The following is a 16,407-nucleotide window of genomic DNA, read 5'->3' as shown; positions in this document are numbered from 1 at the left end:
TTGTGAGTATCATGCATCCTCACTCTGCATTCTTCAAATCTCTTTTAAAAGATCTAAATATTTAGAAACACTAAACTTGCTGGAACATGTTAAGCAGAACTCTTGACATTGGCATAGGAAAAGACGTTATGAACAAATCCTCAGTAGCATGGGAACTAGCAGAAAGAATCAGCAACAGGGATCTCATCTTATTAAAGAGCTTCTGCACTGCAAAAGAAACCACTAACAGAAATAAGAGACAACCTACAATGTGGGAAAAAAATTTTACCAGATGCTCCTCAGACAAAGGACTCTTATCTAGAATATATAAAGAACTCAAAATAATCAGCCCCCCAAATATAAAGACCTGATTCAAAAATGGCATCTGAAGTGAACAGATATTTCTTAGACAAAGAAGTAAAAGCAGCAAGTAAATATATGAAAAAATGTTCCACATCACTGGTCATTTGAGAGAAGCAGATGAAAACAACACTGAGATTCCACCTCACCCCACAAAGAATGGCTGCTATCAAGAAATCAACCAATAACAAATGTTGGTGGGGTTGTGGGGAGAAGGGAATCCTTCTCCATTGTTGGTGGGAGTGCAGAATGGTTCAACCATTGTGGAAATCAATATGGAGATGCCTCAAAGAGCTGGGACTAGAGGTTCCATTTGACTCAGACATCCCTCTGCTTGGTATCTTTCCAAAAGAATTAAAAGAATCATATCACAGAGATAAATGTGCACCTATGTTTATAGCAGCAAAGTTTGTAGTAGCTAAAATTTGGAAACAGCCCATTTGCCCATCAGTTGGAGACTGGATAAAGAAGATGTGGTTTTTCTATAAAATGGAATATTACTCAGCCATAAAGAATGAGAAATTAGAGTCATTCATAGGAAAATAGATACATATTGAAGATATATGCCTAAGTGAAATAAATAAGTTACATGTGTAAGTACTGAATAGTTTCTCTGGTGTGAATAAACTATAATAGTACAGAAGATCCTAATGATATAATGGACAATGTGAAATAGGAAGAAAGGAGTTAAATATGTAGGGAAAGTGGGAAGGGTAGGGGAAAAGGAATAAGGGAAAAGAAAAAAAATAGGAGAAAATGAAAAAATGGGAATAAAGTGTTTGTAAATGGGGAGGGAGAAGGGGTGAAGGGAGGGCAGGGACAAGGGGAAAAATAAGAACCACGACCTGTCATGTAAAGGTACAAGATCCCAATGATGAATGTAACTGTACTGTATACCTAAAAAGTACTAATAAACTCAATGTGGAAAAAAAATCCCTCTTACCATTTTTCACATTACATTTCCCATTCTCTTTGACGTTGTGATGACTTGTAGCTAGATATGTCCCCAAAGTTCCACATGTTTATAGAGGGGAGGTAACTGGATAATGGGTGTGTAATACTGGAGCAGTCCTGGGTATGGATGATGGACTTCTTGAAGGAAGACCCACCCTAAACGTTGGTAGCACCCATCAGTAGGTTTATACCCTGGATGGAATAAAAGGGGAAAGAAGAAGGAAGGTTCATGCCTCTTTCCCGCCCTGCTGTGGACTGTTTCTCCTCTGACGGGCCCCTCTGCCATGATGCTTTGCCATAGAGCCAGCTCAGTGTGGGCTGAAACCTCTACAAATGTGAGCTAAAATGAACCTTGTGTTCTTTAACTTGTGGGTGTTTGGCATTTTGTCCCAACAACCAGAAAGTAACTATGACAGACACCATGGTTAACTCCAGCAAGACAGACAACCAATGGGATGTGTGCAAAATGAAATCCTCTACATCTAAACCTCTCCATAAAGTTCTCTGTCCACCTCTCTGTGATTTCCCTTTTACTTTTGTGATATACTTAAGAATCAGATGTTGATGACCAGAACTAATAAAATAAGCCTGAGTCCCTGAACGTCTACTCCCATCCAGGCTGAAATGTGATGTGAGAAGAAACTTCATGTGCTACGTTAAAGTGAAGGAAGGAAGCAAGGGAGAGGAGGATGAAGAGAGCTGACCCGAGATTCTTGTGTGATTTAGATTTTGGAGGGACAAACATTGAGAGGCAATGAAGCCATGAAAAGGTGGAATTTACCTGTTCAGTAGGCTGAGTGCAGGCGGAGAAGCACAAAGGATAAACCCAGACAAAATCATTGTCCTAGGATCCTGGGAAGAAGATAAGAGAGGGAATCATAAAGAACGAGTTTTGTTTCACTTCATCAAATTTTTGTTCTTATAGCACAATTATTTTCTTCATTATCTAATGCTTCTAGTAATATAATTTTACAGTGCTTTCAGCACACTGACACAATTAAAAAGAAAAGACATATTTAACTGGGTTACCATATTGAGAGGAATGCTGCTCATATCAAGATGGAATGTTTTGGAATTTTCTCACACCATTTATCATGGTTTTGCATTCCAAAAAGAGCATGTTTTTAGGAAAATTCAAGTGAATTATCCATATAAAATCTGAGATTTGATGGAGGGTGTTAATTTTCATATCTCTCCTAACATTTCTCCTGAATGTCACGTAGTCATTTCCTTTTTCTCCCACACTCCCTCTGATGTCTAGCTGCTTTGCATTATTATAATAACATGCTTAGACCTCCTGGAAAAATTATGTGTTAAGCTAGTGTCTTCTTGAATCTGACCAACAAGCTCTATCTATCTATCTATTTATTTATTTATTTTTAGGACACTATCAAACACGTGGTTCAGAACCATACATTTGCTTTTAGCCAAAAGGCTGAGAAGCAATGGTTTCTGAACTATAAGTAATGATTCATCTTTTTTTATACATCACAAAATGATAAGGGTTTATGAAATGCAAATGGCTGTGTTGGGAAATGTATATTTTTATTCATTCATTTAATCAGGCAGTAAACAGATAATTGCTGGCTATGGGCCATTGTGTTAGAGGCATCCAACACAGAAATACCAAGAGCATTCCATACTCACAGCTGTCTTACCTACTTCCCAAAGTCAGGCAAAGAATCACAACTTAATGAAGTAATTATATACAGTGAAGGGAATAAAAAGTCTAGGATTCTAGGTGTTCTGCAGTACAACTAGGGCAGCAGTGGTGAACCAATGACACTCATGTTATTTGTTTTTTAAGACAAAAGATGTCAATGAATGAGTTTTTTCAAAACTAAAATCTCAGCTTTCAAGCTTAATTGCAGTGTTGGCACTCTGCAATAAGTGGGGTTGCATTTTGGGCACTCATCTCTAAAAGGTTCACCATCACTGACTGCTGGGGGCTGAAAAGCAAGCATCAGGGCAGGTCCCTCCTGTTTAGACACTGTCTCAGTTCAGTCCTGCAGGCAGGGTCCAGCCAGACAAGCTCGATGAACAGAGATTCCAAGTTAAGAGGAGAGACTGGGAGAAAGGGAGATACAGGGATTTGTGGGGAGACTTTCCTTCTTCCTCCTTAACAAGGAGTATCACGAGGCCCAGAAACTCACATGGTAGCTACAATGTGAAAATCTATTTCTATGTTTTGCTATAAATTCTTTTTTTTTTGCTGTAAATTCTTAACATTGGGAAAATACAATCTAAAATCTGTCAAGAAAAACAATTTTACTTAAAGAAAAGTGGCAATGACATCAACTTAAAGAATAATCAATATACATTTCTATTCTGGTAGTGATGCTTTATATTTTAAATAAAGTCTCTCACTTTAAGAAATATGAATGTATTGTTGTTGTTATTGTTGTGGTTTCTTCCTCAATTTCTTGCACTGAGACTACTGTCAATAATCCTAAAAGATCTTCCTAGGTTTACTTACACAATAACGAAGTTTTAGGCACATATTATAGTCAAGCAAAATCTTAATGCCAAGATAAAAATAAATCTGGTTCTTTTGCTATAGGAAGTTACAATCTCTTATTTTAGGTCTCTTGAAAAATGAGATTTTAGTGAGGGCTAAATATACTTATTTACCTTATAGAACACATTATCAGTTTTACTTCAGACCCCACAATGGTAAAGCTGAGGGAAATATTAGTTCGTGTACCATGCACAACATACTTCTAAATACCTATGTATTTCTCTCTAGTCTGATAAAATAAAAAAAATGGAAATAAAAAGGGCTAAAGGTGTAGGGAAAGTGGGAAGGGTAGGCAAAAGGTAATAAGGGAAAAGAAAAAATATGAGAAAATGAAAAAATGGAAATAAAGTGTTTGTAAATGGGGAGGGGAAGAGGAGGCAAAGGGAGGGCAGGGACAAGGGGAAAAATGAGAACCAAGACCTGTCATGTAAAGGTGCAAGATCCCAATGATGAATGTAACTGTACTGTATACTAAAAAGTAGCAATAAACTCAATGAGAAAAAAAGAGCTTATGAAGTGTTGTTCCAAAGTTTACTGACTTTTAAATGACAAAAAGCCAAAATGTTCCCCCAATAAGTTTAAACGTTTCACCTCTATCTGGATTTAGAGAAGAATTTACTAATTTCAGATATTCTATTAGGAAATCTGCAGTGTAGCTTAATGGTAAAGCACCTGCCTAACATTTGTAAGGCTCTGAGTTCCATCACCAGGACCCCAAAGGGAAAAAAATTAAGAAAACAATTTTTAGAATAGCAGCTGGCTAGCTGCAACCCCAGTCCATACACTATATCTGGTCCATGCTGTTCTTTAAAAGTTTGTGAGGCTAAAATAGTTTTTGTATTTACAAGTGTTATAAAGAAAAGAAAAAGGAGGAAAAGACAGGAGGGGGAGGAGAAGGAAGAGAATATAGGGCAGAGAGCTATGTGGACCTAAACCTTAAATATTTATTATCTTGTGCTTTATAGGAAAGGTTTACTTCCACTCTTTCACTAATTGAATTATTTGAGCCCAAAGTAATACGCTGTGCATGCGGTGAAAATTTTTCATTATTAAAATGACACTCAGATTATTCTAAAAGTAACATGAGTGACTTCCACTATGTTTTTAAAAGTTCTGAATTTTTGCTATACATTTGAAAAGTTTGTAGGATACTAACTCTAAAGAATACCACCATAGATTATTTACATTTAGCCTTCAATTATATTGTGTCAGTTTCACTAAACACACAGTTTTGTGATTTTTCATCAGTACTGTGTAAATCATCATTTAATCATAAAACATGCCCTATCCTAAGCAATTATGCAAATCTTGATCAATAAGTGAGATTTAATAGCAACATTATATAACGCAACAGTAGCTGATTGATTTTTTAATCTTTCAATAATAAATTTTGCTGGTGTTTTTACGCATCTACAAAACATTAGTTATTTGAGCTTTAAAGAGAACTCTATAAGAAAAATTTGACTTCATTTTAACTTTCCAACTTTTGATATACATTTCCTATTCTTACTGGTTTGTTAGTGTTTCTTCCTTTTTCGGCCCTACATGAAAAATGGCAAATACCTTAGAAAGAGTTGAATTAGGTCAAAATGAAGAAAAAAAGGTGCTTTTAAGGCCAATAACTGCAGTCATTGTCACTATTCAATACATCCCGTGGTTACCAATCTTCCTTTTTCTTTAATAGCCTATACCATTGAAACATTTAAATTACTTATGTTAAAATTTATGAAGATTTAAATGATATTAAAGACCATAATAGGAGCATGTTTGGAGAAAATTTGAAAACAATAAAATACTGATCTTATTAAAATTTCTGGAAATAAAAATTAGAAAGAAGTTAAATACTCAGGCAAAATGCACTAACTGATAAGTAGGCAAGAGATCAAAAGTATGACCAAAATGTGACATGATAAAAATTATCAAACTTTAAATTTGATGCTCAAATATGCAATATACAATTAAAAGTAAAGTGTGTTCTACAAAAAAAAAAAAAAAAAACTTTTTATTTCCAGTTGAAAGTTTGATTTTCAAGTAAAGTAAGTGGAAAAGCTTGTAACTTTGTCTCTGGTTTATTCCTTTTAGATATTCAGCATCCAGTCACTACTTTTCTGAGTCTAAAGGTCCTGATTTAGCATTCCCACCAAATTTAAAGTTTTCTACACAGTATAAACAATACAGAGTGTAGGAGACCCTTTAAATAATAAAATGAAATATAAATATTACATGTTGTTTTTATTAAATCCATTGCCATACCTCCATGTTTCTTAAACTTTTCAAATACTGTTGTATCAATGACACACTTTTACATGTATTACAACTTCATATTCAAGAAAATGGATAGTAGTACCACAGCACTCTGTGCCACATTTAAAACTTCAATTAGGGTAATGTCTTACATGTTCAAACATACCCAGAACTGAAAGAATACTAAAAGCGCACTGTAATGATACTATGAATTTGGAAGAAAGTATCATATTGCAAATATTTGCTCATAAATAATGAATGTACCTCTCTGAAAAGCTAAACTTAAATAAAACACTATTCTTCTAAACATTTCAAAATCTGTCACCTTTTCACTTGATGGTGAAATTTCAAATGCAATATAGGTGGATATTGACTAATCGTCTTTCCTTTCCTGTATCTTAGTGGTGTTTAATATTCTTTCAGTTCCTTAAAAATGAAGAAACTAGCAAATAATCCAAAGGCCCATAGGTGATGTTCAGCCAAATCTGGATTTAGGTGCTCAGGAAGCTATCATCACAGAAGCACTGACATCCTTCCCTTCCAAATGCAGTGTGATGAGCAGAGGCTTGGTGGAAGGCAGCCTCATTCTGGGGGTCTTTTCACCCTTATCTGGGGACACAGAGGTCACTGGATGTAATGAGAGTCTCCATGCTTATCTTCAGCACTTACAACCACAGGACTATTCCTTTCACCTTCCTATTCCGCTCCTTTGAAGCACTAGTTACCAGATTATTGCATCTGCTGTTAATTATTTATAGTACTTTCTGCAATGCTATAATCTTCTACATCTCCATCCATCTCTCTTATTTCTGCCCCACTTTGCCCCCTTCTGTACTGTAATATAAATACTTGAGAATCACCACTCCTGTCTATTATACATTATTTATTGTGTTTCCAGTGACTTGAGTGGCATCTGTTCATAGAAGGTTCTCACTGTGCTAGTGAGAAGATGAATGAGTGAGTGGATAAATAAAGGAATGAATCATCTGGACATAAGTACTAAAGTTGAGTTTCAGTGCATGAATTTCCCAGCCCCCAGGTCAGGGAGTCATGTCTGACTCTTCAGAATCACATGAATTAGGAATCAAGTATTAAGACTGAATTTTTCAGAGAACATCCAGAAGTCATTACTCAAAGGAAAAGGTTATCATAACTAAAAACATTTACTGTGTTACTCCCCTCTTTCCTTTGCCTGTACATTAGTGCCTGGGAATAGGTTGGTTTATACTCTCTCCTACTTGTTCTTTAAATGCCGTTAAAATATTTTTTTAAAAATATTATATCTGCCTTTTACTTTCTCCTTTGCCCCTACAACCCTTTGCCACTGACCTTCAATTCCTTGATGTTCAATTTGTTTCCTCCATATGATCTTAGTCCATCCAGGATATCAGCAATGGCTTTATTGTCTTCCTCTGTCTCTCTCTCTCTCTCTCTCTCTCTCTCTCTCTCTCTCTCTCTCTCTCCCTTTCAAATGCACCTGGGGTTCAGCTCAGAGGTAGAGTGGTTTTCCAGCTTATGTGAGGCCGTGGGTTTGGTCCCTAAGCAGTAACAAAAAGTGTGCTGCATTATTTTATCCCTAATCAGAAAGAACTTGTTATTTTGTCCCTACATGGACCTCTCTCTGGTCAGAAATGAGTCCTTATTACCTATTCTTGAATACATTTTGGTTCATACTTTTAGAGACTATACAATTTTAGTTCTAAAATGGATTCTCCAATAAGCTAGTTGAGTGTCATGGTGGGATGGAGGGGGAATAAAAATTATCAAGGTTTAGTTTAGTTTTTTTTTTTTTTTTTTTTTTTTTTTTTTTTTTTTGGTACTGGGGATCGAACTCGGGTTAAAAATTATCAAGGTTTAAAGAAATTACTCATGCAAAGCAAATTCTAACACAGCTAGCCCTGGTGTCCTAATCCATTGGTTGTACTTTCCTCCCTATACCCAGCTTCCCCGTTCTCCACCGTGTGCTGTTCCCTTCTTTATGTCCCCGCAAATCCATTCTTTGCTCCTGGGCAGCTGAGCTCTCCTCTGGGGAGTCTGCCTGATTGCATGACCCTCACAGAACATCAAATAATTAGGGAATTTACCACTGCAACAAGATCATGTGTAGTTCCTGACTTGGCAATATAAAGCGAAAAAAAAAATTAAAGCCAGAAATATCGTGAGAGTCCACAGAAATTATTTATTATGTATTTTTTGATACTAAACTGCCAAGCAAAGTGACTCAGCCTGTCATCCTGACTACCATCCCAAGGCAGGAGGATGGTAAATTCAAAGCCAGCCTGGACGACGTGAGACCCTGTCTCAAAATAAAAAAGGGCTGGGGGATGTAGCTCAGTGCAAGGTCGTTGACTCAATTCCTAACACCAGAAAAGAAAAGAAAAACTCAATTTAAATATTTACTGAATGTGACAGTGGTGAGTTTTTCATTCTTTTCAAGTAAGAATAAATTTACATATAGAAAAGAACCCCTGAAAACCTTGGAAAAATCCTGTTTAAAACAATGTGTTTGTAAATAGAAGAGCTTTTCTTTTCTTCAAATTATTATGACATGAGAATAGAAAACTTTGCCACTGGACAAGACAACTTGCATTTATTTTAGCACACGGAGAATATGATTGTTCCCATGTATTTTTAAAATTTTTTTTCAAGTGTTTGAATCTCGTCTTTTTCCCCAGGCATTTCCTGGAAACATCAACTCTGACAGCGTGGTCCGGCACGATTTGCAGCACCCGGTCGTTGCCCGCTATGTGCGCGTGGTGCCGCTGGACTGGAGCACAGAGGGCCGAATCGGGCTGCGGGTCGAGGTCTACGGCTGCTCCTACTGTGAGTGTGCGGGTTTAGAATCCAGGATGGGGGATTTGTCATGTGGGCTTAAGTAGTTTTAAAACAAAACAAACAACAACAACAAAGCTATCAACACTTGCTTTCTCAGAAAATAAACAAGTGTTAACACTTGTTTTTTCTGAAAATAATTTAATGTTCTTAGTGTAAGATTCTTTTCTGTTTTCATTGTATAAATATACACCATACATACCACCAAAAATACATCTAATAATAATATAAGGATTCACATCATTAGGGTTTCTTTTTTTCAGTATATTACAACAAAGCTTATTACATTGCCTGAAATCTTATGAAATATTTACCAAGAGGAAATCTACACTGTAATCCATCTTTTTGTTGGTGGTGGGTTTTTGAGTACTTTCTCAAGAACCTCCTTCACCAAGTCAATCTTGAGTTAATGCCACTTATATTATAAGCCAACCACTGAATTTTATGTCCTATAAATTTTATATTGCTGTACATTTTCTTGCCTTTGTCCAGTCTATCTAGTCACCTAAAAACTTTCCTTTCACTTAATTTGGTTTACACTCGTCATTTTAAAAATTTTCTTAGACACATTATACCTTTTAAAATTTCTTAAATATTTTATACCTGTGTATAACAGTTGCGGTATACAGAGTTGGGACAGTTCTGCTGTCTGCTCTCTGCTTATTTTTGTTTATAGTAATATAGGCTCCCTTTATCCAGGAGGAATGTGTATCAAGACCTTCACAGGACGCTGAGAAGCATGGGTACCAATGAACCCAATATGTACTATTTATTTTCCTATCCATATGCACACATCTATGATAAAGTTTAATTTATAAGTTAGACAGAGTAAGAAATTAACAATAACCAATAACAAAATGCAACATTTATAACAATATGCTGCAATGAAGATTATTTATAATGCATGATGTTTTTTTCTGAAACTAGGCATTTAATCTTTCTGGATTACAGTTGACTGCAGGCACTAAAACCATAGAAAGTAAAAGCAAATAAAAGATAGTATTGTCTCCTCCTACTCCCCCTCTTCCTTCAATCTCCTCTGCCTCCTGTTCTTTCTCCTTTTCCTCCTCCTCTTCCTTTCCCTGTCTTTCTCCATCTCCTCCTCTTTCTTCTTTCTCTTCTTACCCTTCTTCTTATTCTACTTATGTTTACCCACATGTTTCTTTTTAACTATCTTGACTATCATCTCAATTTCTTAAAAACTTTATCTGTGAGATTGACGGGAGACTGGATAAAGAAAATGTGGCTTTTTAAAAATAAAATGGAGTACTACTCAGCCATGAAGAATGCAAAATTTGAGTCATTTATAGCTAAATGGATGCACATTGAGTTGATACTGTTAAGTGAAATAAATAGGACACACGTGTAAATACTGACTAGCTTCTCTAGTGTGAGAAACTGAAAGTGTAAATAAGGACTAAAAAGTATAATAGATAATGTGAAATAGGAAGAAAAGGTGCAAAGGGGAAAGGGAAATGGGACAGGGCAAAAGAGAGGGGAATGGAATTAATATGAGAAAAAGAAAAAATGGAAACAAAGTATAGATAGGGAGGGAGGGAGGGGTTGAAGGGAGGGCAGAGGAATGGGGAAAAAATAAGAACCAAGGTGGATTATGTTTTGGTGAAAATTTCCAATGATGATTGGCATTATATTTTATACCTTAAATGTACCAATATAATTAATTGATAAAAAACTTTGCGGCAGTTCCTTAAAAAATATAAGAAATAAGCTGGTGAAGGGTTCCTGAAGAAAGGGTTTTTTATTTAGTTTCTTTCGTGAATGCAGCATCAACCCAAAATTACTTTAACATTTCTTTACTTCTTTTTAAACCATTAGTTATTATAAATTTAATCTGTAAACACATAACTTGAAAACACTGTCTTCCTGATATGAATTCTCCAGTAAAGTATTTTTTCCTCTAATCCAAGGAAATTTTTTTCTTACTTTTTTTTGATGGGCCAGGGAAGGAGGCAGTTTGAGTATGGAGAGAGAGAGGGCAATTGAGATACCAATTTTTGCAAGAATTTATTTATTTTTCTTTCTTTCCTTTAATGTAGACCCATAAACATAAAAGCTCACTGTAACCATAGGTTTAAAACATTCCCCTATTGAAGATGCTTCTTAAAATTAATGAAACAGTGTTTTGTAATAAGGGACACACCTGTGGAAATTTAATTGCTTTTCCAGCAAGCCTGGGCTTTGAAAATCACAGAGAACTAACTGAAGCAAACTAGGGCTATTTTAGTGTATAAAACCTCTGGAGGAGAAATCAGACAGCCTTGGAAAACTATATTAACACTTATACTAGTAGATAGCAGTGGTGTAAATGATAAATTTGCAACATAAAACAAAAGATAAATTGAAAATAGCATTGTAGTAAGTTGGACAATGGTCCCCTAATTATATCAGGACCTAATTTCTGGAACCTAATGCTGTGTAAGACAAGAGGTTTGCAGATATGATGAAGTCACCACTCTCGATTTTGGAGGCACAGCCAGCGTTATCCAGGTGGACCCCAAGTTCCATTACACTTGTCCTCAGAAGAGATCATGAACCTACAGCCTAGAAAGGAAGTTTCATTTCTTTTCCTCTTAGTGTTTACAGTTCTGTGATGACTCTGTGGTCTGAGAAATGGCGTATTCTTAAAATTGAAAACCAGAAGTTATAATAAAGAATACATCTGTTCCAGGTAGAGAAGATCAGTTCCAGGCCTGTATTTAAAGCCTTTAGGAACTCTACTACCTGTGTTTCCTGACTTGCCTTAAACTTTAAATGATTTCTAATTTCAGTGAATCTAAACTCACTTTAAATTACTCTGCTTCCTCTGTATTTAATTTTCTCCATGCTTAGCTGAAACAAGCACATGTTATTATTTTTTGAAACTCAGTGAGATGCCCACCGTCTTTTGACTCTGTAATCCATAATCCTCCCACAGCACTGACATTAATCTTACTCTTACACTGGAAGGGTGGCATGAAGCAAAAAGGAAACTCTTCAGTTGAATTATTTTGAGAAATCTCTTACGGCTGCATTACCCAAACATTCATTTTACAAAAGCCAAACATTGTGTATTGATTGAAGCAGTGATCATTTCTGATGCCAAACACTAAATTAGCTTTTAACCAGAGTCTTCATAAAAATAAGCTTAGCACCTTGCAAAAGCAAGGAACAAGCACCTAAAGTAATTTTTATATATGCCTTCAATATGGAGGAATAAAAACTAAGGCCTTGAAAGGCTACCCAGTACAAATCATGGTGGAAAATTGGTGTAGGTCAAGAAGAAAAGCATGCCAAGAGAAGCTGAATACAAATGCTGTAGAAGGATGACAAAGTTTGGTCCTTTTATGCTGGGCCCACAGGACATCTGCCTGCTCCATTGACAGCATTTTTGGGGCACCACAACCCCCTCTCTTAGCTCCCATTCTGCCCAGGCAAAAGATGCTATCATGTATATGAATTAATTTCTTAGAACTTTTGTAGCAAATTTCCATAAACTATGTAACATGGGACAACAAGAATTTATTTCCTGTAATTGTGGCGCACATTCCAGCCTCTGTGTCTGATTTATTCCCTCTGTGTTTCCGTATCTCAGTGGGTACCCGTGACCTTCTTGTAAGAATAGCAGTTGTTGCTTTTAGGACCCACCCAAACTCAGCATGACCTCATTTTAACTAATTATGTCTTCAGAGACACAATTTCCAAGTAAGTCATTCTTTGCAGGTTCTGAGTAGATAGGAATGTTTCAGGAAGTACTAGCCAGTACAGTACAACGTGTACTTATTAAAATTGGTAAGAATATATGTGTAGTTTACATGGGCACAACAAATAGAGCTCTGAAAGTTAATTCATGGTCTTTGCTTCAAACTAGATATTTAATTATGTAGGATGTAGAAGGATCTATGAAACTTGCATTTTTACATCCAGGGTTTCATCAGTATAACCAGTGAATATTTACTTAGAGTCTGCTGTTTTCAGGCATCTGCAGATACCTTTAGGCATAGTCCCTGCTCTCTAGTAATTTAAATTTTGAAAGGAACAAATAAATAAATAGGTTCAGAATTGTATGAAAAATGCTACTACAAAGGAAAAGAAAACTTCACCAATGTTGGTAGTGGGATAAGGCATCACCTACTTTACACACTGACAAAAAAATTGGAAAAAGGAACATTACATATAAGAAATAGAATTTGCAAAGACATAAAGACTCAGAGATAAGAGGATAACTTATTCTATAATAGGAATCATTTTGTCATATATATGTGTGTTTAGTTAAAATGAAAGTTTTATATTTCTTGGAAGATTCAAACATTCATTTGAGACATAATGTATCAGTTTCATTAACATTAATTCTCCTACTTATAAAGGATTTTGCTAATTTTGCTCAAGCCATAAGTGTTATCATGTTACAAATGTGTTGAAATACTTTAATAATGTCACATTGATTTGAAAGTCCAAGATGTTAGTTGGAAATACATTTCCCTTCAACCCATCATTTATCTCCGCATTTTATACAGCACTAATGTGAACCATTAATATTTCCAAATACATAAAGGACCTGCTTGTGTGACACATGATCCTTTGAGATGTTCTCTGAGGACAGTAACTTTTCCCTCATTGCTCACCTGATCAATTATTTGGTATTTTCCAAGATTCACTTGAGCTGCAATCTTCAGTAGGAATATTTCTCTGAATTTCTAGAATAAATTACATCTTTCCCTTCTTTTCTTTTTACCTCATTCTATCCAGCGAACATTTCCAATAAATCATTTATCAAAACAGTCCAAAAGAAAGTAAACTGTATATTGGAAAGGTCACTCAGTTCATCACTGGCCTTCATTAATTGTAAGACTTCCTCTACTGTTTGCCATAATGAACACATATGATGTACAAATGATAGAGATATGATCACTCCTCTTAGTGGAAAACACTGAGCATATATATGTTCTTTTATTAACTGATCAGGGTATAATTTTATTATATGATAACGATTGGTAGAATATTAAATCATTGAAGTGATTTCAAAACTGAACATAATAATTGATGTCCTCATAGAACTAGACAAAGAAAATAATTTGTTTTCTTTTCTTACTTTAAAAGCTTTAGGCCTTATATCATTTTCTGTTCAGATTAATTTAAATCACAATTTCATGTGGTTTCTTAATGTGTTACATATATAAATTGCTTGTCAGATGAAAATTATATTATTCATTCATTTTTGTTGGATATCCAAAACAATTTGAAAATCATAACAAAAACATTTTGTAGCTACCAATCAATGCAAAGTTACAAAAGATAAACAGGCAATTAAAATTATTGTACTAGAACATTTTTTATGTAGGACATGCTGTGTATTTAAGTTTGAATATAATTAGATTTAAAAATTTTAGTATGTTGTACCAGAAAATTACACGGGAAAAAATGAAATGGATATTGCTATTAAAATAAATGGACTTTAGAGTCAAGAACATATTGTATTCTTTAGTTCTTATAGAAATAGTTGGTACTTCAAACGGGAATTGGAATAGTTGATAATAAAAGGCCTGTTTTTTTATAACTAATGGTGGTACATGTTGGCACTTGTAATGGAGAACTGATGAATTATCCTTGTAACAGTCTGATATTTTTTGAAATGGTGAAAAATATACCAGGACATTTTGGTTGTGGTCTGTGCTCACTTCAGCAATGCTAATTCAAAGATATAGTTATTAAAAAATAATAAGATACTACATTGTCCTACTGAAGAAGGCAGACCTTTAGTGGTCTCATTTCTAGATAAGAGTTTGAAGGTCATATCTGAGTTGAAAAACATTTTTAAGCAGGAAAAATATTATAGTATTGCTTTCTATGTCTGTGAGGGTTTTTGGCATCAATATTGAGTTAATTTTTTAAATGTTAATTTGTTTTCAAAAAAATAATTATTACTGAGTATTCAATAAGAAAGTGTTAGGAACAATACAAATGATAGCTAATTCATAGTTTGGAGACCCACTTATTATGTCACTGATTTAAAGTAGAATTCACATTTATTGCTTACTCCAAAATGTAAATGCAAATTTACTCTCAAAAATTTTCAAAATTGGGGCTGGGGATTTAGCTCAGTGGTTCCTTGTATGGGCAAGGTCCTGGGTTTGATCCTCAGTACCAAAAAAACAAAAACAAAAAATTTTCAAAGTTAAGTTGACATATAAAGTCAACAGTGTTCACTTAAAAGCAATCTAAAATTACTGGTCAAGAATAACATACAGTTAAATCGATGAGTGTAGCTGTGAATTGTGAATAAAGGAGGAATTGCATTGTGAAATTAGAGAGGATGTGATTTTTATTATACACGTTAGTCCAATTTTTTTCATTAAGTAATTTTCAAGAAAAATAAACATTAAAAGAAAATTACACATGCCTATTATGATAGCTGTTTGAAGATAAGAATACAATATTTACAGAAAACTATTAAATAAGATGTGTTGATTACTACAAAGGGGAACTGTTATGCGTACTACACAAGAACATTAAGGCTGAAAAATTCCCAACAGACTCTCCAACCCAATCTCTTTTACTAATGAGAAAACCAGAGTCCACAGGGTTATATGCCATGCATAAATCAATTAGTAACAAATTGACAAATTCTGTATTGCAGTCTTCAGGGTAGATCCCTCTCCAACATTAGGTACCTCTTTCCTCTGACTAATTCTCCCTTTCTTCCCTATCCATGAGGACTTTGTAAACATCTCGGTGATAGCCCACAGAAATGATTTTGTTGTGGATTCTAATGAGCATAAAAATTGTCTGGCCCATCAATCATCACCCTAAGAACATAGAAAAAGAGACATTCAGCAAAAAATACAAAAACCTCAATGGTACTGCACATACCACATATCCAAGAGAAGAGTTTAAATGACTGATCTTTTTCATAATGCTCTCACGTAGGAACAGCTTGCAAATAAACACAACTGTAGTTTCCATTGCATTTGGGGGCAGAAAGTTTATCAGTCTCAGCCAGTGCATTTCCTCTGGTAATCCCACCTCCTGAGATAGTTTAACTACCTTTTGCACACATAGTAATCCTTATTTATGTTAGGTGATTGCAAAGAGTATTAAAATCTAAGTTACAGCGATACAGTTCACCATTTCACCTATAATCCCAGTTTAATGTGAGGGAAGAAGTAAAATTTAAAACACTGCAAATATATATGAGAGATTCTTTTATTAACTTTTATTCTTAAATTGTTAGTCTTAATTATCACCTACTTAAATTAGCTTAGCTAGGGAGAGAAGAGCAAATATTTAAGATAGCGGTTATAACCCTATGAATTAAAAGTAACAATATAATAAAGTAATTATTTAGTATGCTGATTTTCTAAACTTCAAGTAGTCCAAATCACTTGGATTAACAATCAGTCATTTTAAAATAATAGAGATTAAATACATTTATCTCTATTAGAATAGTATCAGATCTTTTATATGGAGGTTAAAAAACAATTAGTGCAATTTTTAATGATTTTTATACTTCTAACTGGACTATA

At 34.8% G+C, this 16,407-nt stretch overlaps 1 protein-coding gene across 2 annotated transcripts in view; it reads left to right on the top strand.

Annotated features, from left to right (window-relative positions):
* The window catches only part of Cntnap2 (contactin associated protein 2), a 2,025,293-nt gene that overhangs the window by 809,352 nt on the left and 1,199,534 nt on the right, over positions 1 to 16,407 (top strand). For both annotated transcript variants that reach the window (XM_010638580.2, XM_033764477.1), the window contains exon 4: positions 8,731 to 8,878. In XM_010638580.2, the coding sequence (XP_010636882.1) occupies positions 8,731 to 8,878 (148 nt within the window). The remainder of the gene's footprint in view (positions 1 to 8,730; positions 8,879 to 16,407) is intronic.

Source organism: Fukomys damarensis, unplaced genomic scaffold (genome assembly GCF_012274545.1).
Source record: "Fukomys damarensis isolate Sample0158 unplaced genomic scaffold, DMR_v1.0_HiC HiC_scaffold_16, whole genome shotgun sequence".
Classification (NCBI taxonomy): Eukaryota; Metazoa; Chordata; class Mammalia; order Rodentia; family Bathyergidae; genus Fukomys; species Fukomys damarensis.
This window is presented reverse-complemented; position numbering and strand designations above follow the sequence as displayed.